The sequence below is a fragment of the Rhinatrema bivittatum genome, chromosome 10 (assembly GCF_901001135.1).
Source record: "Rhinatrema bivittatum chromosome 10, aRhiBiv1.1, whole genome shotgun sequence".
Taxonomy (NCBI): Eukaryota; Metazoa; Chordata; class Amphibia; order Gymnophiona; family Rhinatrematidae; genus Rhinatrema; species Rhinatrema bivittatum.
In genome coordinates, this window is record NC_042624.1 from 123,173,575 (window position 1) to 123,201,034 (window position 27,460).

The window sequence follows — 27,460 nt, forward strand, 5'->3', positions numbered from 1 at the left end:
TGCTCAGATATGGATGTGCCAGTGACACCCCGATGGTACGCACTAACCGCACTTAGATGAATCCTGACTGAGGTGGTTTAAGTCCAGACTCGGAAAGGTGCCACAAATAGTCCAAGAACCTGGGAAGGGGGCATGTGAATGGATCTAAGCCATGCCCTGTTCACCAGACGGAGACCTCTTCCATTTCAACCTGTAAGACTTCCCGGTGGAAGGCTTTCTATAAGCCACCAGCACCTGGGACACGTTTTCCAAGAGGTCCAGGAGCTGAAGGACTATTAGGACACGTTTTCCGAGAGGTCCAGGGGCTGAAGGACTAGGCGCTCAACATCCAAGCCATCAAGGCTAGCGCCCGGAGATTCGGATGGCGCAGGGCATCCTGGTTCTGGGTTATCAGATCGGGCGTGGTCCCCAGTTGATGGGATCCTTGATCGATAGATCCCGAAGAGGAAGGAACCAGACCTACCTGGGCAGTAGTGCGCCACAAGTATCATGGTCCCTCACTCCTGTTGAAGCTTGAGGAGAGTCTTCAAGAGGAGCAGAAGAGGAGGGTAAACATACAGGAGACCCTTCCCCAATGAAGGATGAAGGAGTTGGAGGCTAGACAACATCCCAGGTGAAAAGGGAGCAAAAATTGCTCACCTTGCAGTTGTATGAGGAGTCGAAAAGGTCCACATTGTTAAGCGCCAATCACGCCTAAGACACTTCTCCACGGACACAAGGAATCCACACCAAAATTTTGTAGAAACAAATCTCAAATTTTTTTTTATTGTATATCAGTAAGCAATACAGGAATCCCTGGGAGATAAGAATGGCGGCAGTACTCTGGCAAGACACACATGAGAAGTACTACCCCCTGTCTCCCCTTGTATATCAGCTAATTCTTCTTTCATAGGTAAAACAGATAATCTCAAGTAAGTTAGTCCCTAAATAACATGAACATATGGGAGCATCATGTACACAGTTTCTCATGACATAAAAAAGCTAAATTACATCTATGTTACCCTGATCCCTTTCCCAAATTGGGGCCTACTTGCCTGGTGTCTGCATTAGTCTTCTGTTAGTCCTTTGTCCTGTCAACTTCACCTGCTCAGGGAGATCTTCATGGCTTAGGCTATTTTTTACAGGTGCCACTGTAGTTGGAATTCTGGCCTAAGATTCTGACCTTTTCCTTCTGCTTACTGGGACCCTATAAGCATCCATTACAAGACTTAGACAATTCCGGCTGTTGTTCAGATGTCTCTTAAATTTTTTTCAAATCAGGCTCAATAGGGCATTTAGAGTTCATATGGCCAGAACTGTAAGCATGCTAAGGCAACAGAGGATTCTGGGTCAATCACAGTCTCCATGTTGGACTCAGACTCAGGCACACATCAACATCTGGGGTTCCCCACTGATGGAAAATCTGGGCCACCACCTCTGGATTCAGGGACCACTTGTGCGGCTGAAAAGAGCGGCTTAGGCAGTCTGCCAGCACATTCAGAGTCCCGGGTAGGTATGCCGCTCGCAGCGACATCCCCTGCGACAAGGCCAAGGACCAGATCTGTACCGCCTCCTGACAGGAGGAACGACCCTGTGCCTCCTTGCTTGTTGATATACCACATCACACTTGATTGTCCATCCGAAGCAGGACTGTCTTGTGGGACAACTGGTCCCAGAACGCCCACAGAGCATAACACATCGCCCGAAGCTCTAAAACGTTTATCTGGCAGAGAGCTTCCTGAGCAGTCCAGTGACCTTGTGTGTGGAGGCTATCCACATAGGCTCCCTAGCCCCGAGGAGAGGCATCGGTAGTAAGCATCACCTGAAGCTGGGTAGCCTGGAAGGGAATCCCCTGCTCTAAATTGGGAAGATTCTCCTACCAGGACAGAGAGATCTTCAGAGGTTGTGTGACGGAGACATGGGCCTCGAGGTCCTGGGATACCTGCCGCCATTGCGACCGCAACGTCCATTGTGTGCTGTGCATGCAAAGGCAGGCTAATGGAATAACATGGACCGAAGCCGCCATGTGGCCCAGCAAGCAAAGCAGAAGGCGTGCACTCGCATTCCACCTGCTGCACACGAAGGCTGCCAACGAAGATTGGTCCAGGTCCCGAACGTGAGGCAAGAACACTTTCACCTGAAACGTGTCCAGCCTGGCTCCTATGAAGTCCAGCTGGGGAGATGGGCAGAGGTGAGATTTCTGGTAGTTGTTGACAAAACCCAAAGACTGCAGCATCCACATCATCAGGACCAAAGCGTCTAGCGGCCCGCATGGAAGTCGCTTTTGACGAGCCAGTCGTCCAGATAGGGGAAGACATGCACTGCACAGCGCCTGAGGTGCGCTGCCACCACTTCCAGGCACTTGGTGAAGAAGCAAGGGGCTGAGGCCAAACCAAAAGGCAGTACTCTGTACTAGTAGTGAGCCTTCCAACATCACAAAGCGAAAATACTGACTATGCTCGGAGAAGATGGCAATGTGGGTGTATGCGTCCTTGAGATCGAAAGAGCAGAGCTAGTCTCCTCTTTTGAGGGGAATCAGAGTGCCCAGAGAAACCATTTTTGAACTTTTCTCTTGTGAGAAATTTGTTTAACACCCTGAGATTGAGAATTTATTTATTAATGTGTTTGTTTTTATATACCGACATTCAATACAGTATATCACATCGGTTTACAGGTAACAAGTGAAGTTGTTTACATTGAAACAGGTAGTATATAACTGGGATAAACATAGAAAGGGGAAAATAATGAACTTCAAAGATTAAGTTTAGGGTATGTTTGCTTGTTAAGATGAACAATTCTGTAGAAACTTAACATTCTGTATTAGCAGATCCGTATAAATAACTTGACAATCTATATTAAATACGTTTTTTTGTATAATTTAACTTAAGAGTATTAGGAACTTTAGGTTTATAGACAATTTTATGTAATATGTGTTTAGTTTGTGGAATGGTGGCAACTTGGTTATGCACATGGTTCATTGGAGGATCTCTGGTGGGGTACAGGGAGGAGTTGGTACAGGGAGGGATTGGTGATAGGGGGTTGACATAAGGTTGTGCTCAAGGTGTTGTAAAGGCTTTTTGAAAGTGCCATGTTTTTAGTTTCTTTTTGAAAGTTTGTGATGAAGGTTCGATTCTAAGGTCTATGGGGAGGTTGTTCCATAGGGGGGGTCCGGCCAATGAGAAAGCACGCTCCCTGGTTGAGTTGAGGTGGACTAGTTTGGAGAGTGGATTGGGAGAAGTCCAGTGTTTGAGGAGCATAGGTTCCTTGGTGGGATCTGGAAGTGTAGTGCAGCATTCATCCAGTTCGTTTTGCTATTGTATAATGTTTTGTGGATGAGGGATAATGTTTTGTATTGTATTCTATAACGGATCGGCAACCAGTGTAGCTCTTTGAGGATTGGAGTGATGTGATCTGTTTTTTTGCTGCTGGTGAGTGCTCTGGCTGCTGCATTCTGTAGGTTGTAGTGGTCTAAGGGTGGATGCTGGTAGGCCTAGGACTGCGTTGCAGTAGTCCAGCTTTGAGAATAGAGAGTTTGTAATGCTGTTCTGTAGTGTTGGAGGTGTAGGAGAGGTTTGATTTTTTTCAGGACTTGGAGTTTGTAGAATCCTTCTTTTTTATGGTGTTGATATAATTTTTGAAGTTTAGGTCAGTGTCGAGTGTGATTCCTAGGTCTTTTGTGGTGAGAACGATTTGGTTTTTAGTCAGGTATGCAGAGAGATGGGGGTCAGGTGTAGTGAGATTTTATTGCATATGTAGAGTATTTCAGTTTTGCTATGGTTGAGGGTGAGAGCTATTTGTGATAGCAGTTGCTGAATTGAGTTCCGGTGGGCGTCCCAGTGTTTTAGGGTGTTTTCAATGGTGTCTCTTATGGGGAGGAGGATTTGGACGTCATTGGCGTATATATAGTAGGAGAGATCTAGTTTGGTTAGGAGTTTGCAGAGGTAAGAAATAGATGTTGAAGAGTGTGGATAATGATGATCCTTGTGGGACACCATGTGGGAGGGGTATATGGGCGCAAGTCCCTAGTCCTCTTTGGTATAAGGAAATACCTCAAATAGAACCCTTGGCCCTGCTGAGGACAAGGATCGGGCTCTACCGCTCCTGCTGTGAGAAGGGTGGATAGCTCTGTCCAAAGTATAACCTGCTGGATGGACGAACCCCACGATGGACATAGAGGAGAGTCCTCTGGGATCCTTCTGAAACTGAGACAATACCCCTGACGAACTATGGTAAGGAACCAATGATTTGAAGTGATGGCCGACCACCACTGGTGGGCAAAGTAAAGAAGTCTGCCGCCCACTGGGGGATCTAACGTCGGGGTACGTAGCCAGGGCCTGATATCCTTGGAAATCGGCGAGATCATGGGGGACTGATCACCATCCCTCGGTCCTTAGAAGATGCCACTGGGGTGTGGCGAGGGGGAGCGTATCAAGCGGTTCCTCCCCAACCCCTGGGTGTTGATGACTCCAACACAGGTGAGGATGGAGCAGATTTTTTGGAACCAAAAGGTTTCTCCATTCTATTGAGATGAGCACGAAGGCCCTCGGAGGGGGTCATCTGATCACACAGCTGACACCCTTGGATGTTGTGCAATGCTCCCAGGCAGAGGATGTAAACCTCATATGGATCCATGATGGACATGGTCCGTGGGCACTGGGGGCACCAATGGAAACTGGATGATGCCATGAAAAATAGCTGGCGCATGGTCGATGACAGGGCCATCGAGAAGTGGGACGCCAGGAATAGAAAGCCAAGAAGGGAGGAAAATGTTTACCTACCGCGCCCGAGGAGATATACTGACCAGCAAAGGGGGACCCGGCGATGGAATGGGGTAAAAATTGATAATTTACAGCACAAAAAAAAAGGCAGATGAAGCAGAGCTCCAAAAGACCGCGAGGCAACTGCACACAGAAAGAGAGACTGAACGGGGACTTCATGTGGACAGAGGAATGCTGGGCATGCTCAATGTGCCAGTCAAAGCTTCTAGAAACTTTGACAAAAGTTTTCCATGTTGGGCTCCATCTCAAGATGTCACCCATCTGTGAGGACTAGCATCCTGCTTGTCCTAGGAGAACTTGCTCTTCTTTCTCTCACACACAAAACACACAGATGCGATTACATGTACACTCACATACACATGCTTTCACCCACCATGCACCACACAATCATATCTCACACTTGCACATTTAAACACTCACAGGCTCTCACACTTGTTTTTACACACACCACTTGCTCATACACACACACACTTTCCTTCTACTTCACATATGCTGTCAATCAGGCTGAGTCTCCCCTTTCTGTATTGGTTGTGGGTGGATGAGTTTGGCAGGCAGCTGGGACTTTCTATTTTCTTCTGCTGGGCCTTTCGCATTCTTTGGCCTCCGGCGGTTGGGGACCCCTGAGCCTCTTCTTTTCATCCACCGTCAGGTCCTTTGTTGTTCATTGGCTGGTGGTGGGTTGAGCTCTGCCAGCAGTCCATGAGGCCTTTGTTCTTTGGCCGCCAGCGGAATGGGCTCTGCCAGTGGCTGTTGGGTCTCCTCCTCAGCCCTTAGGTGGAGCCACTGCTTATTTTCTGATGGTGGGCTGGGTGGATTCTTTCCTTCAGCTACTGGGTATGTTGTATGTTATTTTTTTGTGCTGCGAGAGGATTCTTTTAGCCCGGAAGGGGAGGGTGGGAGGAGGTGAGAACCCTGAGAGCATGTTTTTAACTTTGTGTGGTTGGCTAGGTGAGGTGGCCTCCAGAGGAGCGATATGGGGGGGGGGGGGGGGGGCATTTTTTGCCACCCGAGGTGGCTGCCTCACTTTGCCTCATTATAGAACCACCTTTCTTGATCTCACTTAAATCACACAAGGAATATGGCCTCTCACTCTGCCACTGCTTCCTGTTCTGTTGGTCAGGGCAGCCCCTGGCCAGCTTTAGCCCTGCTACCACATTTTCTGGCCTGCCCACCTTCACACTGTACATACACAACTGAGTGGTTAGGACTTACAGCTTCCTGTTGTATAAATGTGCAAAGGAACAATCTGGTATGAAAGGGAAGCTAATGTCAATCCCCTACTCTACCAAAACAAAGAAGCACAACTCCTGGCCACGGCTGGAAGGACAAGGGATTAAGTGAATGAAGGAACATGGAGACCAGATGGTCAGAGGAAAAGCTTCACCTGCATGAGCAAGTGCAGAGCCCCTTCACTTCATCCCTTTATTTACAGACCCCTATCAATTCATCTCTCTTCCACCAATCAACTGCAACCCTCAGTGCTTCTGTACCCAGTCGCCTATTAGCTACATCCCCAAGCCCCCCACCGCTTGCAGCCCACAAGGTCTCATCAATGCAACCATTAGCTGCAGCCCCAGCACCTCGTCCCAAATCACCTGCATGCAGCCTCTAATGCAATTTATCCCACCTCCATGAGCCACATCCCTCAAAGACTCTCCCCCAGGTTCCCAATTATATACAGCTCCCATCACTTGCATACTTACTGATTCCCAACATCCAACTGCTTACATTCTCTAGCGAGCCTCACCCAGCCCCACTGTCACAAAGTGCCCCTGCATCTTGGCCCCTATCACTCCTCCCCCTGCCCAACCTTCTAATCATCTGCAACCTCCAGGGATCTTCACCCTTCCCATCACCCACAGCCTCCAGTGCTCTTCATTCTACCCTTCCATCACCTGCAGTCTCCGATGCTCCTCACTCTGCCCTTCCATCACCTGCAGTCTCCGATGCTCCTCACTCTGCCCTTCCCATCACCTGCAGCCTCTGGCACTCCTCTCCCTCCCATCACCTGCAGTCTCCGATGCTCCTCACTCTGCCCTTCCCATCACCTGCAGCCTCCAGTGCTCTTCATTCTACCCCCTTCCATCCCTGCAGTCTCCTCACTCTGCAGCCTCTGGCGCTCCTCTCCCTCCCATCACCTGCAGTCCTTGCCATTCCTCCACTTGCCTTACCCTCTCATTACCTGAGGACTCTGGTGCTCCTCTTCTTGTCCCACCTGCCATCACCTTCAGCACACAGTGCTCCTACTGCCCTCTCATCACCTGAGGTCTCTGGTGCTCCTCTTCTTGTCCCACCCTGCTATCACCTTCAGCACACAGTGCTCCTATTGCCCTCATCACCTGAGGTCTCTTGGCACTCTTCACCCTGCCCCTCCCATCACCTGCAGCACATGGCGCTGCATACCCCCTCACCTGCAAGCCCAGCTCTAGTGCTACATTGAGCAGAGTGGTGTCAGAATTATTGTCCGCATGCGTAGCAATTTTAAAGGCATCCTGAGCTAGCTTAAAGATGAGGGAAGAGGAGTGGATGTGTTTCTGGATGGCTTCTAGGACAGTCCGGAGCCGCAGCATGTCTCCTGCACAGGGGAAGAGAAACGGTTAAAGAACAGACAAGTACCACACCATCAGTTCACCCCACCCTTCTTGGGCATCCCAGTCTCCCTCCTCAAACATCATTTAACTTCTTGTGTATTCCCTCTCCCTTAACACTGCAACCCTCAATTCTTGTGTGACCCCACTTCCCTAATACTGCAACCCTCTTCTGTATCCTAACTCCCCTAACACAACCCCCCTCCCCACTTCTTACACACCACAGATCCTTAACTCTGCATTCAGAGGAACAGGCACCATTTATGTGCTATGTCTTTATATTGGTGTCTTCCATCTCTGGTCATATTCAAATCCCACCTTTTGGAGGATGCTTTTAAATCTTAAACTCTGGCTCTCCCTGATCAGAGCTGTGCTGATTTTAGCCAGCTTTACCGCAATAAAATTCCTGAAGCCTATTTGTGTTGATTAGATAGTAAGCTCAAGGGAGCAGGGACTGTCTGTTATGTGTACTCTACAGCACTGCTTATGCCTAGTAGTGCTATAGAAATAAGTAAATAAGATGAGTCCAATATCTGAATTTAACTACCGAATCACTCTTTGGTCCAAGTCATGCTGCAGAACCACTGACCTTTAGCAGCTGTAAGCATGGTAGATGCCAGTTCACACTGCTGGGTTTCCAGGTGTCCCAGAGTGAACCAGCGAGGGTACCTGCTTGACACAATGTGGTGAGGGTGAGACATGTCACCTGAGGGAGATGTGCTCTCTAGAACCGGCAGCCTAAGCAGGAAGAGAGAAGCAGGAGTCAGTGAGAACACTATCTGCAATCTCTTTATATACCTGCTATCCCCACCAGGCAGAATTATTATTACCGACAGACCAACTTTTGTTAAAATCTTTTACACAATAACAATCTTTTTCTTTTCTATTATATTTCATACAATTTTTGCAATAAACAGTAGGAGTCTGTCTATATTATGGCATTATGCCCTTATCTTTAAATCTCTCTCTCCAGGTGTTTCTGCTGTATTCAGACTTACAGGCTGATGCAATAATCTTGGTGCTGGTTTTCAGCATACAATTTTCATGCCAAAATTATAATAATTATTTTTAACTCCCGATGCAGTATGCTAATGATATGCTAATGCATTGGGAGTTAAACACATAAAACTGTAAAATGTGTGTTTGGTATAGGTTAAAAGGAAAATTGGTTCTTACCTCCTAATTTTCGTTCCTGTAGTACCAAGGATCAGCCCAGACCGCTGGGTTGTCTCTCCCTTCCAGCAGATGGAGTCAGAGAAAAACTGAAAAGGCCCCCCCCTCTTATCCTGGTGCCACCTGCGATCCTTCAGTATGTGTGATATCAAAGCAGAATAACCAATGAAAAGGGAAAACAATCCCCAACCATAACAGCCAGTGGCTACAACAATGCGCGCAGTGAACATAAACCGTACCGCCGCCGAACTAATTAGTAAAGAAGATTCCTTCCTATACCCATAAAAACTCTACCCTTGAGAAGAAAATATACATAAAACGGACTCTCCAGCAACCAAGGGTGGGCATCTGGACTGATCCTTGGTACGAAAATTAGCAGATAAGAACCAATTTTCCTTTCCCTGTACGTACTAGGATCAGTCCAGACCGCTGGGATGTACCCAAGCTGCCCTAATTGGGGTGGGAGCTGGAGAGTCCCGCGCGAAGAACACTGCTGCCAAAGCAGTTGACATCCGGAGCACGGACGTCCACCCGGTAATGCTTCGCAAAAGTACGCAATGATTTCCAAGTGGCTGCTCTACAAATCTCCTGCGGTGAGACAGACTGGCTCTCTGCCCAAGAAGCCGCTTGAGATCTGGTAGAATGCGCTTTCAAGCCTTCAGGGATTGCACGGCCAGCGCAAAGATAAGTAGAGGAAATGGCCTCCTTCAAACACCGAGCAACCGTAGCTTTGGATGCCTTGTGACCCTTCCTAGGGCCACTCCATAAGACAAACAATGATCCGATAACCGAGAGGCATTGGTCACCTCTAGATAGCGAAGGAGAACCCGCCGAACATCCAACTTATGCAGATCCTTGTCCGTAGAAGAAGCAGGATCCAGATTCGGGAAAGCCGGTAACTCTACCGTCTGATTCACATGAAAACCCGATATCACTATGGGCAGGAAAGAGGGGACGGTTCGTAGCGAAACTCCTGAATCCGAAATCCGGAGATACGGATCCAGACATGACAAAGCTTGAAGCTCGGAAATCCATCACGCGGAGGTAATGGCTACCAAAAAAAAACGTCTTGATAGTCAAGTCTTTCAACATGGCCCGCCAGAGGGGCTCAAATGGAAGCCCACATAAGCCCCGGAGAACTAAATTTAAGCTCTACGCAGGACAAATCTGTCTGACCGGAGGATGCAAATGCTTGGCCCCTTCAAAAAACGGGACACATCTGGATGAGCTGCCAGCGAAACCCCGTCAATCTTGCCCCGCAGACAATCCAGTGCCGCGACCTGCACCCAGAGAACTGCAAGCCAGGCCCTTCTTCAGGCCCTCCTGCAAAAAGGCTAGAATTTGCGCCATGGAAGCCCGATGCGGGGCACATTCAACCCGCAACACCAAGAGTCGAAAACTCTCCAAACACGAATATAGGTCAATGACGTGGACAATTTTCGTGCTTGCAGAAGGGTAGAAACAAAGAATCTGAATATCCTCTCTTCCTCAATTGCCTCCTCTCATAAGCCAGGCCGCTAGACAAAAGCGATCCGCGTGATCGAAAAATACTGGACCTTGTCGCAGTAGATTCGGAAGATGGTTGAGACGCACCGGACCGTCGACCGCCAAGGTGATCAGATCCGCAAACCACAGCCTTCGGGGCCACTCTGGAGCTACGAGGATTATAGACCCCACGTGGTTTTCTATCCGACTCACTACCTTGCCCACTAGGGGCCAAGGAGGAAACAAGTAAAGCAAAACGTTGCGAGGGCACAGAAGGACAAGGGTATCCACCCCTTCAGACCCGTGATCCCTCAGACGACTGAAGAACCGAGCCGCCTTCGCATTTGTCCGAGTCGCCATCAGATTGAGGTGTGGGACCCCCAAGCAACGAGTGAGAAGCCGGAAGGCTGCGGACAATTCCCACTCGCCTGGGTCCAGACACTGGCGGCTGAGAAAGTCTGCCTGCACATTGTCCACCCCGGCTATGTGTGAGGCCGCGAGCCAGATCAAGTGTCGCTCCGCCCAAGACATGAGCCGTTCGGCCTCCCAGGCCACCAGCCAGCTTCTGGTTCCCCCTGGCGGTTGATGAAGGCCACAGTCGTCGCATTGTCTGATAAGACTCGTACCGCACGCTGAAATACTAGCAGGAGAAATGCACGTAATGCTAGGCGGACTGCCCTGGTCTCCAAGCGATTTGATGGACCATGTCACCTGAAGACTTGTCCAACGACCCTGAGCGGATTGCGACTGACAAACTGCCCCCCAACCAGTGAGGCTGACGTCCGTCGTGACGATTACCCACTGCGGCTCCTCCAGGTCCATCCCCTGCAACAAGTGGGCCGGAATCAACCACCAAGCGAGACTGGACTTGGCTGCTCCATCAGTGGCAACAGAAGGTGGAACTCCTCCGATTTCGGATCCCACCGAGAAAGCAACGGTAACATGGAATAGACTTAGTTTCTGGGTACTTGCCAGGTTCTTATGGCCTGGATTGGCCACTGTTGGAAACAGGATGCTGGGCTTGATGGACCCTTCGTCTGACTCAGTATGGCATGTTCTTATGTTCTTCAGGAGGGTTTAGTCAAGGTTTTGGCCTTTAACTCTCTTAGGGTCCAGGTGGCTGCTCTGGTCTCTAACCGATTGATAAACCAAGAAGCCTCTTTCTCTGACCACCAGCCCTGCATTGACTGTTGCTGACAAACCACCCCCAAACCGACAGGCTTGCATCAGTAGTAAGAATCACCCAATCATAGCGCCACACTATGGTCCAGATTGGAACAAAGGAGCCACCAAGACAGGTGACCCTGCCAACGGCCTGGAGTGGCAGGGGAAGATGAAACTCCTCCGAGAGTGGGTTCCACTGGGTTAGAAGCGCCCTCTGTAGGGGCCTCATATGCGCAAATGCCCATGGCACCAACTCCATGGTTGAAGCCATCGAGCCCAGGACCTGCCAATAATCTCAGGCCTTGGGCACTGCCAGATGCAGCAACTGACGAACTTGCCCCTACAGCTTCTGCACATGCTACTCAGTGAAAAACATCTTGCCACTGCATGTGTCGAAATGAGCTCCTAGATACTCCAGGTACTGCAAAGGAACCAAGTAACTCCTTGCCAAGTTCACCACCCAGCTGAGAAGCTCGAGCCTCTGGAGCACTTTTTGAACTGACTGATGACAGACGTCCTACGACTTCGCCCTGATGAGCCAGTTGTCTAGATAGGGGTGCACCAAGACTCCTTCCTGACGTAAATCCACTGCCGCCACCACCATAGTTTTAGTGAAAGTGTGTGGCGCCATAGTCAGACTGTACGGAAGAGCTTGAAACTGCTAACCCAGAACCGTGAACTGCAGAAACCATTAATGGTCTGGGTGGATGGCTATGTGCAGATATGTTTCTGTTAAATCTAGAGAAGCCAGAAACTAGTCCTTGCGCTCTGCCACTATAACTGACCTCATGGTCTCCATTTGGAAATGCGGAACCTTCAGCGCTGCATTTTCTTTCTTTAAGTCCAGAATTGGGCAAAAGGTGCCTTCCTTCTTTGGCTCAACGAAGTAATGGAATACTTCCCTGCCTTGCTCTTCATGGGAACCAGAATTACCATCCCTAGCCTCTTCAAGCGGTCTAGAGTCTAGCGTCTCCCGAATCACTAGCTCCTTGTCTAGGATCTGCAAGGGAAACTAGAAACAAATCTCGAATGGGTCAAGCAAATCCTAATGCATAGCTGTCTTTTACTACGCTGAGAACCTACTGGTCCATGCTATTTTTTTAAATATATAATTATTTATTATTTTTATATACCAACATTCGATCTCAATCGAGATATCACACTGGTTTACATTCAGGTACTGTAGGTATTTCTCTATCCCCAGAGGGCTTACAATCTAAGTTTTTGTACCTGAGGCAATGGAGGGTAAAGTGACTTTCCCAAGGTCACAAGGAGCGACAGCAGACTCGAACCCTGGTCTCCTGCTTCATAGTCCACTGCTCTAACCACTAGGCTATCCTCCTCCCGATTTTGGTCCACTCCCTGTAAAATTGCGCCAAGGACCTCCTACAAAAGGAATGACAGAGTGGACCAGCCTCGCCTTAGTCCCAGGCTGCGCTACCACCTGTGGTGTCCCAGAAGGATCTTCAGCCCCCTTGAAAGGACTGACCCCAGGATTGGCCCCTGAGAGAGAATTGCTTCTGCAGACCTGGAGCTCTCCCTTGCTGGGCGAGACCTTCTACTATCCCGAAAGCGGACCAAGCCTGAAAACTTCTTGCCCTCTGGCAACCTGTGCACCTTGTTCTCTCCCAAATGCTTCATTAGCAGTTCTAGGTCCTGCCTTTGAAAGGCAGAGACCCCAACTGAGACTTAGACAACACATCCGCCGACCAGTTAAGCAACGATAACAACCTCCTGGCTGACAGCAGACATCATAATCCTGGACAAAATTCTGACTAAGTCATAGACAGCATCTGCTCTGTATGTCACTGCTGCCTCTAAATGCTCAGCCTTGTCCACCTCCTCACCTGTCTTCGGCTGAGCATCTTGTAGCTGCTGCACCCAGTGCAGACAGCCCGCTGCATAAAACTAGTACAAATGGCTGTTCAAAGCACAGGGCCAACACCTCAAATATCCTCTTGAGATGAACCTTCAATTTTCGATCTTGAACGTCCTTCAAAGTAGTGGACCCTGCAACCAGAATAGTCATCTTCTTAGTGACTGCTGACACCAAAGCATCAACTTTAGGAAGAGACAGGAGCTCCTATGACTGCTCAGGCAAAGGATAAAGCTTCGTCATAGCCCTCCCCACCCTCAAGCAAGCGTCAGGAGTTCCACACTCTCAATCCACTAGCTTTTTCATGGACTTGTGATATGGGAAGGCTTTTGCTGGACCCCTCAAGCTCATCCAAGACTGGATCAGCCAGTTCCAAATCTGAGTCCTCCTGAAGGACCTGAGGAATCAAAGGCCATAGCTCCTCCTTACGAAAAAGACTGACCACCTTGGAGTCATCTCCTCCGGTAACTGGTATCTCTTCCAGATCATCCACCTGATCCCTGCCGCCCGCATCAACTGCCTGATCATCCGCTGATGGCACCCCCGTCCCATCTGGGGCATCAGCCTAGTCCTCTGACTCATCCACCGTGACTCCTGGAGATGGGGAAGGGTCCAACAAACACTGGACGGGAGAAGTTTGCTTTCTCTTTGCCTGGTCAGATTTGGAACCCGTAGCCAGACCCTCTGAAGGCTGGGCCTGGGTCCCCAAACCTGACACTACCGCACACTGCTTAGCTAAATTGGCTTCATGTAATAGTAAAACAAAGTCTGTAGAAAAAGGCCTAGAGGAGTCAGAAAGGGGCTGAGAGGATCCTGAAATTGGTAGAATGGAAAATCTTCCCATCAGAGCCCCCTGCTCCCCCACCCCCCCACTGTGCAGCAAAGGCCAGGGATAGTCTCTGAGGAAAATCCCCCTCTCCCCCCACCGGTGCGGCAAAGGCTGCCTGAGTATTCAAAATGTCTGCTGTTCCTGTGCTGGAGGGGGAAGACCCGACCCGGTGCAAATTCTGACGCGCTTGAGGAACAGGGGTGGGAGCCAGCCTCTGCTTTTCGTGGCAATAGGGCTATCTGATGACACCTCACCGCCCAATGAACAGTCAGAGCACAGCCCACCTGATTTAACTGCGAACGTGCCGAGCCACGCACTATCACACGCGCAGAGTTAAGCTTACCTCTAAACAGCCGTTGACCTTGTAGGCTCTGCTGCTGTGAAAAACAAATTCCCCAACTGCCCAAACAGCAAAGGCAGGAAGTCATCTATTTCTATTTTTTTTTTAACTTTATAACTTTATAACACTTCCCTGCTAGGCTGGAAAACAGAGCTACAAGAGGGACAGATTACCAAACAGCTTCCCTGAGCCTCTAGCCGCCTCATGAAGGGGAGGGATCTGGACCACCAGATTAACACCCCAGGGAAGTAAGGGCCGAGCGTACAAAAGGGTCACCACCCTCAGCTTGTCCTCCTCAACCAAGAAGGATGGTCCTACCAGGATCTAAAAAACCCCTGGGAGTAAGGCTCTTAAACCAATTATTTTTCCCTGACTGCAGAACTGCAGGTTTTGCACCATCTATTGTCTGCTGACAGAGAAATACCGGTCAATACTGAGGGGCTGCAGATGGCACTCTGTGTTATGTGGCAGTGTCAGTTGAACTTTCTCTGTCTCCATCTGCTGGCTGGGATGCAAAACCCAGGAATCTGGACTGATCTGGTACATACAGGAACAGTCAGTTATATATGGGTAAGTAGTGGTGGCTGCTGGAACTTACAGAGGTTCTGACCATTTTTAATTTTTAATGTTTTTTTTTTTACTTTATAATTATTTTTGTCTTAGTTCTGGAAACTTAAATCCATGCTGACTAGGGTTAAGTTTACAGCGCTAAAAAAGGAACGCTGGCTAATGCTTAATGCCCTCCTTATCACAGGATTTCCATGTGAGGGCACTAAGCTGTTACTCCCATTGGGAAACACACATTTCTGCACCCAGTACTCCTTGCTGCATCGGCAGTAAGTTTTGCCCACAGAAAATGTGCATTTACCTGTTTGAGTGTCTCCTGGTGCAGTCTCTTCTCCCGAGGTCTCTCTTCAGCCTTTTGTGCTATGTTTATATTTTGCATCTCTCAAGGTGCTGTTCACCATTCTCTTTAGGTCTCTTACAAGTTGTGTCTCCAAATAGGTTTGTTTTAGTACACCATGGCGGAATGAACTTATTCTTAAGCCAGGGAATCTCAATCTCTCAAATTTACTGCTAGTGCTTGCCTCACTACTTTCGCTGTATAAAAGAAAACCTCCTTCTGAGTTCATTAGATGTATATGTTTAGGGCAACATTATTACTACTATCTTTTCTATAGTGCTACTCGACATATGCAGTGCTCCACAAAAACACACAAAGAGTCTCTGGTCAATAAAGTTTACAGTCTAAGCAGACAAAAGGCCAAGAAAAGAAGGAAGTGGAGGCAGAGGTGTGCTTTGAAGTTCCTTGAATCAGGCCAGTGGCACCCAATACAATTAGGACAATTTTCTGTACCTTTCAGCCACATTTTCTTGGCCTCTGATTGCAGTTCTTGGTATTTGATTACACCACCTCTGCACGTTGTACAGAACAGTTGCTTGGTATTATATTTTCTCCTTTACCATGTCGTCTGCTTTTTTAGCCTTGAGCTTTTTAATCGTTGGGAATGGGAACAGATTTCAACTTCTTCATTCTCTCGAATCCTAACAGCATCGTGTTACTAGTATTTTCCTGGCACAGTGCTATTATAGTGTTTACACAGTTTCCAGGGGATGAGCTGTGCAATCTTATTGTGTCTTTCAGTATACAGACCTACTGATATCAGCAAGCCACATCCAGTAACGAGATGTGCAATTTTTCAATTCTGCTTTACAGAAGATGCATTTATCTGTTTGGCCAATTTTTTCTATGAGGCTGTGAACCATCTTGTTCATAGTCTGCTGTCCTGTATATCAATCTCTTATCTTTGGGCTTATATTCACCTCTCCTTAACCATTACTGTGTCAGGTTTTGATCTACATGCAATTACTGAATTCTCTCTGCATTTCCTGCTGTATTTTCGCTTTTGTCAATTGTTTTCCTTGCTTGCTGGTACGATTCTTTAAAAAGTTTTTTCTTCCCCACATGTGCTGGTGGATTCTCGCTCATTCCTTTTCCTTGTTGGAACGCATGTCCAAGGTTAAGATGGAGACTGATTTTGGCTGTTCACTTTTGTATTTCTGCAATTTTTAAGCATTTAGGTCTGTTCAAGCTGTTAAGTATGCCTGGAGGTATCTTCTAGGAACTCGGAGTGGTAATCCCCATTCCATCTTCAGCTCTGGGATGTACAATGCTGTTGTACCTGTAAATTCACTTAAACTGGGATTGTGAATGACTGACCAACGTACTGTAATGACTTGATTTAAAAATAATGTTTGTAATCCACCTTGAGACAATTCTTGGAAAAGGGCAGCAGAATATCAAATATCTATAAATAAATACAATAAATTCCAGCAAACACTGGTTCTTATAGATTACCCGGTGGGCTTACAGGAATTTCTTGTTTTACATCCAACTGTCTGAGATCTTTATCGAGCCAATCCAACTCCAAAACTACAGGTTGCATCTTACCCCATACTGCTAAAGTGCTAATTATAGATTCCATTTCTAGATCATATGGTGCCTATTTTCTCCTAGCATTAAGTGGCTTTCTCCCCCTATGTTTCAGGGTTAATGAAGTGAAAGGTCACATGCTGTATTTCTTCTAATTTTTTTTTATTTGGTATTTTGTTTCCTTTCCACCCTGAGCCTGTATTTCTATGACAAAGTTTATTTACGTCTTGTGAATTGGAATTGTATTAAAAAATATAAAAGAAACCAAAAAAGCCCTCAATATCAATTTCAGTCTGTGATAGTATTCTTTGCTGATCGTTTCTGTGACTTATGCTGGATTGTTGCACCTTCCTCTTCAAGCTCTTTTCTGTCACAGTCTTCAGTCAAATCTGTTCTCAGTTTTCCTTTAAGGAAGATTGCTTTAGCACATTTGTCCAGGCCAAATGTCATCCTATCATCATCTGACAAGCTCTTCACTGCTCGAGTTGTTCCAAGCTGTAAAACTTCAAGTCATGTGGATCGCTGGTGTCTCTGGAATTCATAGCCCAAATAGTTATTAAGAGTGCGCAATGGACTCAGCACCAGGGTTCAAATCTCACTGCCACGCCTTGTGACCTTGGGCAAGTCATTTCACCTTCTTTTGACTCAGCCATAAATTTAGATTGTGAGCCCTCTGGGGACAGAGAAATACCTACAGCACCTGCCGAAAAGTGGGGAGGGGGGAAAAAGACAAAACAGAGGTGATGCCAGGGAATCTCCCTGAAATACTTTGTCTCTTCCTCCAGGGTCCCTCTTTAACAGTCTCTGCAGTTATCACCTTTCATTCAGGCTTCTCTCCAGCTCTTTATGCTGGATTAGGCGTCTCACACTCATCCCTTGAGGTGTCTCTGGTTCTTCCTGCCACATTCATACTTCATGTTTCAGGGTGGCGCTGTCTCTTCTCCTGAAAACTCTCCAGCTGTTCATGCTGTGTTCATATTGCGGGCTTCTCAGTTATTAATTTACATGTATATACCACCTTCCATGAATACAGGTTTGACCCAAAGTGTTTTACAAAAAAAATGCAATAGATACAGTATATCAATAAAATACATACAAAATTTAGGACACATCCCTAAAATATAAATACAGTAATATTTAGCTGGAACTGTCGCCTGAGGTCTCTCTTCAGCTGTACTTGCTGTATACATACGTGAGGGGACTCTGTTGCTGCCGACTCTTCCCAGCTGTATCCACTATATTCAAGGGTGTCTCAGGATGATGCCATCTCCTCTGCGGCTCTCTCTTCCCATGAGATCTTTCTCCAGTTATCTGTGCTGTATGCATACTGTGTGACGGCATGGGGTCCCTCCTCAGCCGTACTTACACTGTGGGGGATCTTGGAGCCCCAAGGGCTCCCAGCTGTTTGTGCTGTATTCATGCTGTGGGGGATGTCTCCCTTATATCCTGCATTCACACTCTGGGTGCTTCTCCTTCACGTCTGCCGTATTCATTGCTTAGCAGCACTGTTTTACAGTCATTGCACCTGTGTTCAAGATGATTCCAGACATTGACCATGCTGCTGTCTGACAACTCAAAAAGAAGCACCACTAGCCAATCATATTTTCCTCTAGTTTGATAGAGAAGAGCCAGATTCCTCATTTCAGTTAGCACATTTTATTCCACAGGACCAGCTGGAAATTCTTATGTACTACTCTAAAAAAAAAACTGAAAGGAATGTTCACAAACCTCATGGCGCGTAATGCCAGCTTGTATGCCAGGTCAGCATCATGTGGTAATAATGCGGAGAAGAGGTACTTTGCAAAAGTGTGCATTGGGATGCTCTCTCGATGGATCACTTCACCTAAGCCACTGTAGGGTCCTCCTGAAGAAAAGGACATGCAGGCACATAACTCCCCTATACACAGCTCTGTACAGTGCTTTACAGTCTCCTTTTCAACAACTATTTCCTCAAAATATTTAGGTTTCTACCCCTAAGCTTTAAATATGAGCATGCCTTATTCTCTCCACACCTTGCAGCCATAAGGTGCACTGTACTAGGCTCTTTCCCTCACCTTCCGGGAGCAGGATGCACTACAAACTCTCCTCTCCCCCATGCATACATAAGAAGGTACTGCCTGCCTTCCCTCCTGCAGACATGCATGGGGGGGGGGTCTGCTCACCTTCCAGGAGCAGGATGCACTACAAACTCTCCTCTCCCCCATGCATACATAAGAAGGTACTGCCTGCCTTCCCTCCTGCAGACATGCATGGGGGGGGGGTCTGCTCACCTTCCAGGAGCAGGATGCACTACAAACTCTCCTCTCCCCCATGCATACATAAGAAGGTACTGCCTGCCTTCCCTCCTGCAGACATGCATGGGGGCTCTGCTCCCCTTCCAGGAGCAGGATGCACTACAAACTCTCCTCTCCCCCATGCATACATAAGAAGGTACTGCCTGCCTTCCCTCCTGCAGACATGCATGGAGGGGGGGATCTGCTCACCTTCCAGGAGCAGGATGCACTACAAACTCTCCTCTCCCCCATGCATACATAAGAAGGTACTGCCTGCCTTCCCTCCTGCAGACATGCATGGGGGGGGGGTCTGCTCCCCTTCCAGGAGCAGGATGCACTACAAACTCTCCTCTCCCCCATGCATACATAAGAAGGTACTGCCTGCCTTCCCTCCTGCAGACATGCATGGAGGGGGGGGTCTGCTCACCTTCCAGGAGCAGGATGCACTACAAACTCTCCTCTCCCCCATGCATACATAAGAAGGTACTGCCTGCCTTCCCTCCTGCAGACATGCATGGGGGGGGGGTCTGCTCCCCTTCCAGGAGCAGGATGCACTACAAACTCTCCTCTCCCCCATGCATACATAAGAAGGTACTGCCTGCCTTCCCTCCTGCAGACATGCATGGGGGGTCTGCTCCCCTTCCAGGAGCAGGATGCACTACAAACTCTCCTCTCCCCCATGTATACATAAGAAGGTACTGCCTGCCTTCCCTCCTGCAGACATGCATGGAGGGGGGGATCTGCTCACCTTCCAGGAGCAGGATGCACTACAAACTCTCCTCTCCCCCATGCATACATAAGAAGGTACTGCCTGCCTTCCCTCCTGCAGATATGCATGGGGGGGGGTCTGCTCACCTTCCAGGAGCAGGATGCACTACAAACTCTCCTCTCCCCCATGCATACATAAGAAGGTACTGCCTGCCTTCCCTCCTGCAGACATGCATGGGGGGGGTCTGCTCACCTTCCAGGAGCAGGATGCACTACAAACTCTCCTCTCCCCCATGCATACATAAGAAGGTACTGCCTGCCTTCCCTCCTGCAGACATGCATGGGGGGGGGTCTGCTCCCCTTCCAGGAGCAGGATGCACTACAAACTCTCCTCTCCCCCATGCATACATAAGAAGGTACTGCCTGCCTTCCCTCCTGCAGACATGCATGGGGGGGGATCTGCTCCCCTTCCAGGAGCAGGATGCACTACAAACTCTCCTCTCCCCCATGCATACATAAGAAGGTACTGCCTGCCTTCCCTCCTGCAGACATGCATGGGGGGGGGTCTGCTCACCTTCCAGGAGCAGGATGCACTACAAACTCTCCTCTCCCCCATGCATACATAAGAAGGTACTGCCTGCCTTCCCTCCTGCAGACATGCATGGGGGGGGGGTCTGCTCCCCTTCCAGGAGCAGGATGCACTACAAACTCTCCTCTCCCCCATGCATACATAAGAAGGTACTGCCTGCCTTCCCTCCTGCAGACATGCATGGAGGGGGGGGTCTGCTCCCCTTCCAGGAGCAGGATGCACTACAAACTCTCCTCTCCCCCATGCATACATAAGAAGGTACTGCCTGCCTTCCCTCCTGCAGACATGCATGGGGGGGGGGGTCTGCTCCCCTTCCAGGAGCAGGATGCACTACAAACTCTCCTCTCCCCCATGCATACATAAGAAGGTACTGCCTGCCTTCCCTCCTGCAGACATGCATGGAGGGGGGGGTCTGCTCACCTTCCAGGAGCAGGATGCACTACAAACTCTCCTCTCCCCCATGCATACATAAGAAGGTACTGCCTGCCTTCCCTCCTGCAGACATGCATGGGGGGGATCTGCTCCCCTTCCAGGAGCAGGATGCACTACAAACTCTCCTCTCCCCCATGCATACATAAGAAGGTACTGCCTGCCTTCCCTCCTGCAGACATGCATGGGGGGGGGTCTGCTCCCCTTCCAGGAGCAGGATGCACTACAAACTCTCCTCTCCCCCATGCATACATAAGAAGGTACTGCCTGCCTTCCCTCCTGCAGATATGCATGGAGGGGGGGGATCTGCTCACCTTCCAGGAGCAGGATGCACTGCTTGCGCAGGGTCTGAACCAGCACTGCATCAAGGTCCAGTTCCTGTAGTCGGACAATTATCTGCTCTTCATTGCGGCATATTTTATCTTGGGCATAAAGTCCCTCAGGCATCACCCTCTGCTGACCCATGCCCATCAGTGCAACTTCCAATGCCAGAGAAAGGTAGGACTCTCCACTGTCCTGACAACCAGTCCTCACAGGCACGTGCTGATAAACTGGAGGCTTCCAGTCACAGGTATCTGCAGGGAAGCGCAAGAACCAGAAGACAGTCCATGATTAGTAACATGTTCTGGTACACTCCCACCTCTCATCTCTCGCAGGCAGGCAGGCATTTATTTATTTGCTTTTATAGACCAACATTCATTGGGGTATATCACATTGGTTTACATGTAAACAAAGGAGTATAATAGGACGAGGAGTCTTATGTTACATTCAACAGCATGGAAACTCGTAGCAATTAATAATCGTGAAACATGACAATCGTATGCTTAAATTAACAGTGTAACAGCAGAGTATTAAGGAGAATAGGTTAGTAAGTTATACTTAAACTTAGCTTATACTTAACATACTTAGACTTATGCTTTAACATATTTTATTTTTATTTTTTTAGATTTTGTTTAGCTTTTTACATTTCTAGCTATTGTTTAGCCTGTCACACAAAATATCACACTATTTATTGTTCATAGTTTATGGTGATACCTTTCTCCCACTTTTAGTTGTTCCAAGTTATTTTCCCTGTTCTATGTAATAGCATTCTTACATGCCTGTTAATGTTTAATGTAAACCGAATTGATTTATAACCTCGTTACATGAATTTCGGTATATAAAAATGCTAAATAAATAAATAAAATATTTACAATGTAGAAGTAGAAAGACTTGAAATAAAGGGTAACAGTAAAATATTTATCTTTTTTTTCTATACCGACATTCGATAAAAAAATATCACATCAGTTTACATAGTAAGTTGAGGGATAATTTGACAACAGTAACAACAAGGTCCAATTATCTTTACATTACAACGGTAACAAGGTCTTAATTTAAGAGTATAAAAATAGATAATGTCTTTACATTACTAGAATAACAAGGTCTTATTATCATAACAGTAAAACAGACGTATTTAACAGGGTGGAAGCTCGCCTGATATTTTATGGGGAGGCATGACAATGATCTGTCGATGGGGAGTATGGAGTTTCTGAACTTGAGGTATGCAGTTAGTCTGATGGGTAGGGCGGATTGATTTGTTCATTTTAGAGGCTGGGTAGGGGATGTGCGGGGGCGGGGACATGGTAGGATGGACTCATGGTATGCTATGGGCAGGGTTGCTTTGCAGGGACGTGGGTTAATTTGTCGGTTGGAAGACTTTCTGGCATAGCCAGGATTTTATTGGTTTTTTTGAAGGTCTGAATTGAGGGTTCTGTTCTGAGTTTTGTGGGCAGTTTATTCCACTGTGGGGCCTGCTATTGAGATTGCGTGTTTTCTTGTTGAGGTGAGGTGAGGTGAGCTAGTTTGGTGGAGGGAATAGTTAATAGTCCAGTGTTTTTGGATTCAAGGTTTCTTTGTGAGTTGTGTGGGTGGAGGGTGTCCTTTAGCCAGACTCTTTTCATTGTAGATGAATTTGTGTAGGAGGGTAAGGGTTTTGTATTGAATTCTGTGGGTTATGGGGAGCCAGTGGAGGTCTTTCAGTATGGGAGTGATGTGGGTGGAGTGTTTGCTGTTTGTGAGGGATCTTGCTGCCGCATTTTGCAGTAGTAGGAGGGGCTTGAGGGTGGAGGTGGGGAGGCCAAGGAGAAGGGAATTACAATCATCTAGTTTGGAGAATAGGAGGGCCTGGACAACTGATCGGAAGTCTTGACTGAGTAGAAGCAGTTTGATTTTTTTGAGAACTTGTAGTTTGAAGAAACCTTCATTTATTATTGCGTTGATGTGTGGTTTTAGGTTGAGCTCAGAGTCTAACGTGACTCCTAGTTCTTTTACAGTTGTGACGAGTTGATCTTAGGTTGTGAGAGTGGGAGGTCTTGGATGTTCTTTGATGGTGGTTTGTTGGATACGTTTAATATTTCTGTTTTCATGTGGTTGAAGGTGAGCGATTTCTGAGTTAGGAGTTTTTGCATTTGAGATGAGATGGTATTCCATTGTAGTAGGGTATTCTGTATGTTTTCTTTCGTGGGAAGGAGGATCTGGATGTCATCAGCGTAGATGTAGAAATGGAGGCCCAAGTTGGTGAGGAGTTTGCAAAGTGGGAGTAGATATATGTTGAAGAGGGTGGAGGAGAGTGATGATCCTTGTGGGATGCCGTGTGAGAGAGAGAATTGCTTCGATTCGTGGTTGTTGAGTGTTACTTTGTAGGATCCGTTAGTTAGGAAAGAGCCGAACCATTGTATGGTGGTGCCGCCTAGGCCAATTTCCTTTAGTCTGGTTAGAAAGATGTTGTGGTTGATGGTGTCTAAAGAGGCAGATATGTCCAGTAACATCAGTAGGTAGGATTGGCCGGCATCTAGACCTCAAAGTGCTATGTCTGCAAGGGTTAGGAGGAGTGTCTCTGTGCTGAGAGTTTTTCTAAATCCGTGTTGCAATGGGTATAGTATTTTCTGGGTTTCCAGGTGTTCGTAGAGTTGAAGGTTTACAATTTTTTCTAGAATTTTCGAAATGAAGGGGAGGTTAGATATGGGTCTAAAGTTGGTGGAGTCGCTCTGAGGTCTTGGCTAAGGGTGCTAGCTTTCTCCTCCGATTTCCTTGTAGATGTATCGTGAAATCAGCTGATAATGTATATGTTTTCTTTATGCCAGATCAGCTGAGACAGTTTCTGGATGGGAGGACATAAGTTGATTTAATTGAGGGCAATAATGAATGAAAGAGAGTTTCAAGTCTTTTTTCTGCAAAAAATACCTTTATTGAGTACTTCTCTGTTTTTCTTTGTTCTCCTCCCCTCTAATTTTCAATGAAAAAACAGCTGATTATGTGATTGCTTGCCACTATATACATATATATTTTGGGATTGTACCTAATTTCCTGTCAATTTTCTTTTCTGTAATTTCTGTCAAGGTATGTTCCTTGTATATATTTTGAAAAATTCATAAATAAAAAATTTAAAAAAAAATAAAGTTGGTGGGGTCTGCGGTTTCTTGAATATGGGTTTGATGATAGTGCATTTCAGGGCTTCAGGGTAGTCACCTTGTTCGAAGGATGTGTTGATTATATCTGCTATAGGTTTGGCAATGATTTCTGGAATAAGTTTCAGGGTTTTAACGGGTATTTATTTATTTATTTAGGGGTTTCTTATATACCGAGGCACGTTTGCAAAACATCACCTCGGTTCACATTGTAACATAACTTAGCAACAGGCTTTACAATAATAACATTAACAGGTAGGGGTTAACAAGGGCAGGAGATGATAATACGAGAAATATATACAAATGTACAAGTTGATTTTAACAATTAGGTTAAATAAAGCAATAAGGATGATTAGCAGGGTTAAGTAATAGATGGAGGGGGAGGAAGGGGAGGAAACCTAGAGTGGGTGGGGGGTAAGGAATAGGCGAGGGTCAGATGGGGTAGGGGAGAGAAAATAGACGGTGCGAGGGTCAGGTGGTGGTCGGTTGGTGGTATGGGGTCGAGGGGGTGAGTGGCAGGGTTAATTTTTTGTATGATGTTTTTTACTTCTGTAGAGGCGGTGAGTTCAAAGTTGGACCACGTGGGGGCTGTCTTGGGCTATGGGTACAAGCCCTGCTTGTACCCTTTTTTTTTTAAACTGCTCAGCTAAGCCCAGGGGAAAAACACTCCCTGAGAGGGTCCTGTTGTACAGTGGACAGCTAGATAATGGGGGAGGGACTGGACTACCAGTATCACCCCAGATGTCACCGGGGAAAAAAGGGGCCTAGAATGGGCAAGCCCCCACCCAGCTCCCAGCAGAGCAGAGCGACCGAACTGTCTGAGGAAAAAAAGGGAGAAAACTTTCAAAATCCTCTTTTTTTTTTTTTTTAAACAAGAATTAAATACTTGCTTGATCCAGACCAAAAAGTAAAGAAAATCCCCTCAGGGAAACTTAGGAAGGAGAAGGGGAACCGTAGGTTCAGCTGTCTGCACCTGCTGGAGACAGACGAGTACTGAAGGGCTGCAGGGCAGGCTCTGTCCTGTTATAGGATACCCTTACAGTTTTGGTCTGTCTCCACCTGCTGGACAGGAGGCTCAACCCATGTTCTGGACTGGTCCGGGTACGTACAGGGAACAGCTGATTCACAATTGGTAATAGATTTTCTCTTTACTCTTATAATCTGTAACATGGTCTTCCCAGGTGTCTCCCTTTATAGTATAACGCAACAACGGGCTACATTAAAAAAAAGTTTTTCGGTCCATTTCCTTCCCCCTCCCCCTCATTCTCCCCCCCCACCTCCCCCCTCTAGTCTCCCTTCCTCTCTCCTCCCCCCTCCCTCAGTCACTCCCTCCCCTCTCCCCCCCTCAGTCACCCCTCCTCCCCTCAGTCACTCCCTCCCCTCTCCCCCCCTCAGTCACCCCTCCTCCCCTCAGTCACTCCCTCCCCTCTCCCCCCCTCAGTCACTCCGCCCCTCAGTCACTCCCCCTTCGGATGGCACAAACGGAAGATCTCCGGGGGAGGTCCCTCCCTCCCTCGCGCGTGCGTGCCGCCGCCGCCGCCATGTTTTCAAAGAGCTGGCGCTCTGCTCTGACCGACGTGTTCGCCCGCACATGCGCAGTAGAGCTGCTCTCTACTGCGCATTTGCGGCACGGTCAAGCCTCATTTTATCTAATAGATTACATAAACCTCATCTATTGCTTTTCTGATGAATTTCTTGTACTGTTATGGATGTGTTGGTAAAACAGGAGGGAACAATATGATCTTGTATATTAGGATTCTAGGATGTCGCTATTAATGGGGGATCTTTAAAGACTTCATGAAGAGCTAGAACATGGCAATGTTTCTAAGTGTTGCTGATATTAATGTCGTTGCTGTACTCTGTTGTAAAACACATACTATATGATCCATCTGCTGGAAGCAGGGAATATTGGCTTTAACTGTCCTGCAAAACATAAATAGTGATGTCACAGAAAAGTCATGTAATCTGCCTCCATCTGCTGGAAGGGAAACATAACCCAACATAACCTGGTGCAGCAGGATAAGAAAGAAAGATGACACATAATCTTGAGTATGAGGAGACCAATAAGAAAGAACCTAAGATTGAAGATGTAATAACTGTTGCTCTGCTCCAAGACAGGCAAAATGAGGAAAAAAATCAGCAGGCTCAAACCATAGGGACCCACTCGCACCTGCACCCTCCAGGGAGCTCTCCTCTTCTAAGTGACATGCTTCGGTCAGGGTGAGAAACAAGCATCCAATGGGATCCAGAGGGTGACCCACCCAGCCTTCCAAATTCATCACACTTGTCACACTTCGCTGCAGGAGCTCTAAAAGGCATAGAAAGAAAATAATTATATGGGACTTTAAATACTAAATGCAAATGGATATTTATAAGAACCAAAGACTGGATATTTATTACAGGAAAAGATCATGAGATTCAGAACACTCTATTCACAAGTTATCACACAATCCCTTCCTGTAATATAAACCAAAGGATGGCAGGAACTCTGGGGCTCCTTAGGGAGCAAATTGGAAGAGACTGGGTTTGGTCTATGTGTTTACTGGGGTGGGCTTTGGCATGGTTGGCCTTCTCCATTTGATTTGTTAGCTATAAACAACTGGCTAGAACAGGGAAAGCTGGTTGGGATTAGTATGGGGAATGTTTAGGATTTAATTTTAATATGTTTTTTTGTATTATGTAATGCATCAATTGGGGGTTTGTTTGTTAATTTCAATGCTTTGTAAAAGTCTTCATATCCCAGTACTTGTTCACATTTGGCCAGCTAAAAATACAAATCAAATGCATTAAAGCAGGATTCACTAATCTACACAACAGATGGACTATTAGTTGATCGAGGGATACTTAGGGAAAATAAGGCCATCATGGAAAGACTAAATAAATTATTTGCTTCAGTGTTTACTGAAAGGTGTTTAGGGAGATACCCGTGCCAGAAACTGTATTCAGTGGTGATGATTCAGAAAAACTGAAACAAATCACAATGAAGGTGGAAGATGTAATAAGGCAGATTGACAAACTAAAAAGAGTAGCAAATTGCCCAGATCAGATGGCATACACTCCTAACTTCTAAACTCAAACATGAAACTGCAGTAATTTGGTACTTATCATTAAAACCACCCATTTTACCTGAAGATCAGAGGGTGGTCCCGATCTTTAAAAAGGGCTCCAGAGGTGATCCAGGAAACTAGAGACCGGTGAAAAATTGTGGAAACTATTCTAAATAATAAAATTGCAGAACATATAGAAAGGCATGGTTTAATGGGACACAGCCAGCCATGGATTTACACAAGGGAAATCTGACCTCACTAAGCTGCTATATGTTTTTGAAGGGGTTAATATTTATCTGTGGATAAAGGTGAGCAGTAGATT

General features: G+C 47.1%; 1 protein-coding gene across 1 annotated transcript in view; it reads right to left on the bottom strand.

The window, feature by feature from the left end:
- The window catches only part of ZSWIM5 (zinc finger SWIM-type containing 5), a 200,297-nt gene that overhangs the window by 89,821 nt on the left and 83,016 nt on the right, over positions 1-27,460 (bottom strand). The window contains exons 8-12 of the mRNA XM_029618845.1: positions 26,262-26,399; positions 20,960-21,220; positions 18,375-18,510; positions 7,935-8,083; positions 7,169-7,332 (exon numbers count right to left, since the gene is read on the bottom strand). Of these exons, the coding sequence (XP_029474705.1) occupies positions 7,169-7,332; positions 7,935-8,083; positions 18,375-18,510; positions 20,960-21,220; positions 26,262-26,399 (848 nt within the window). The remainder of the gene's footprint in view (positions 1-7,168; positions 7,333-7,934; positions 8,084-18,374; positions 18,511-20,959; positions 21,221-26,261; positions 26,400-27,460) is intronic.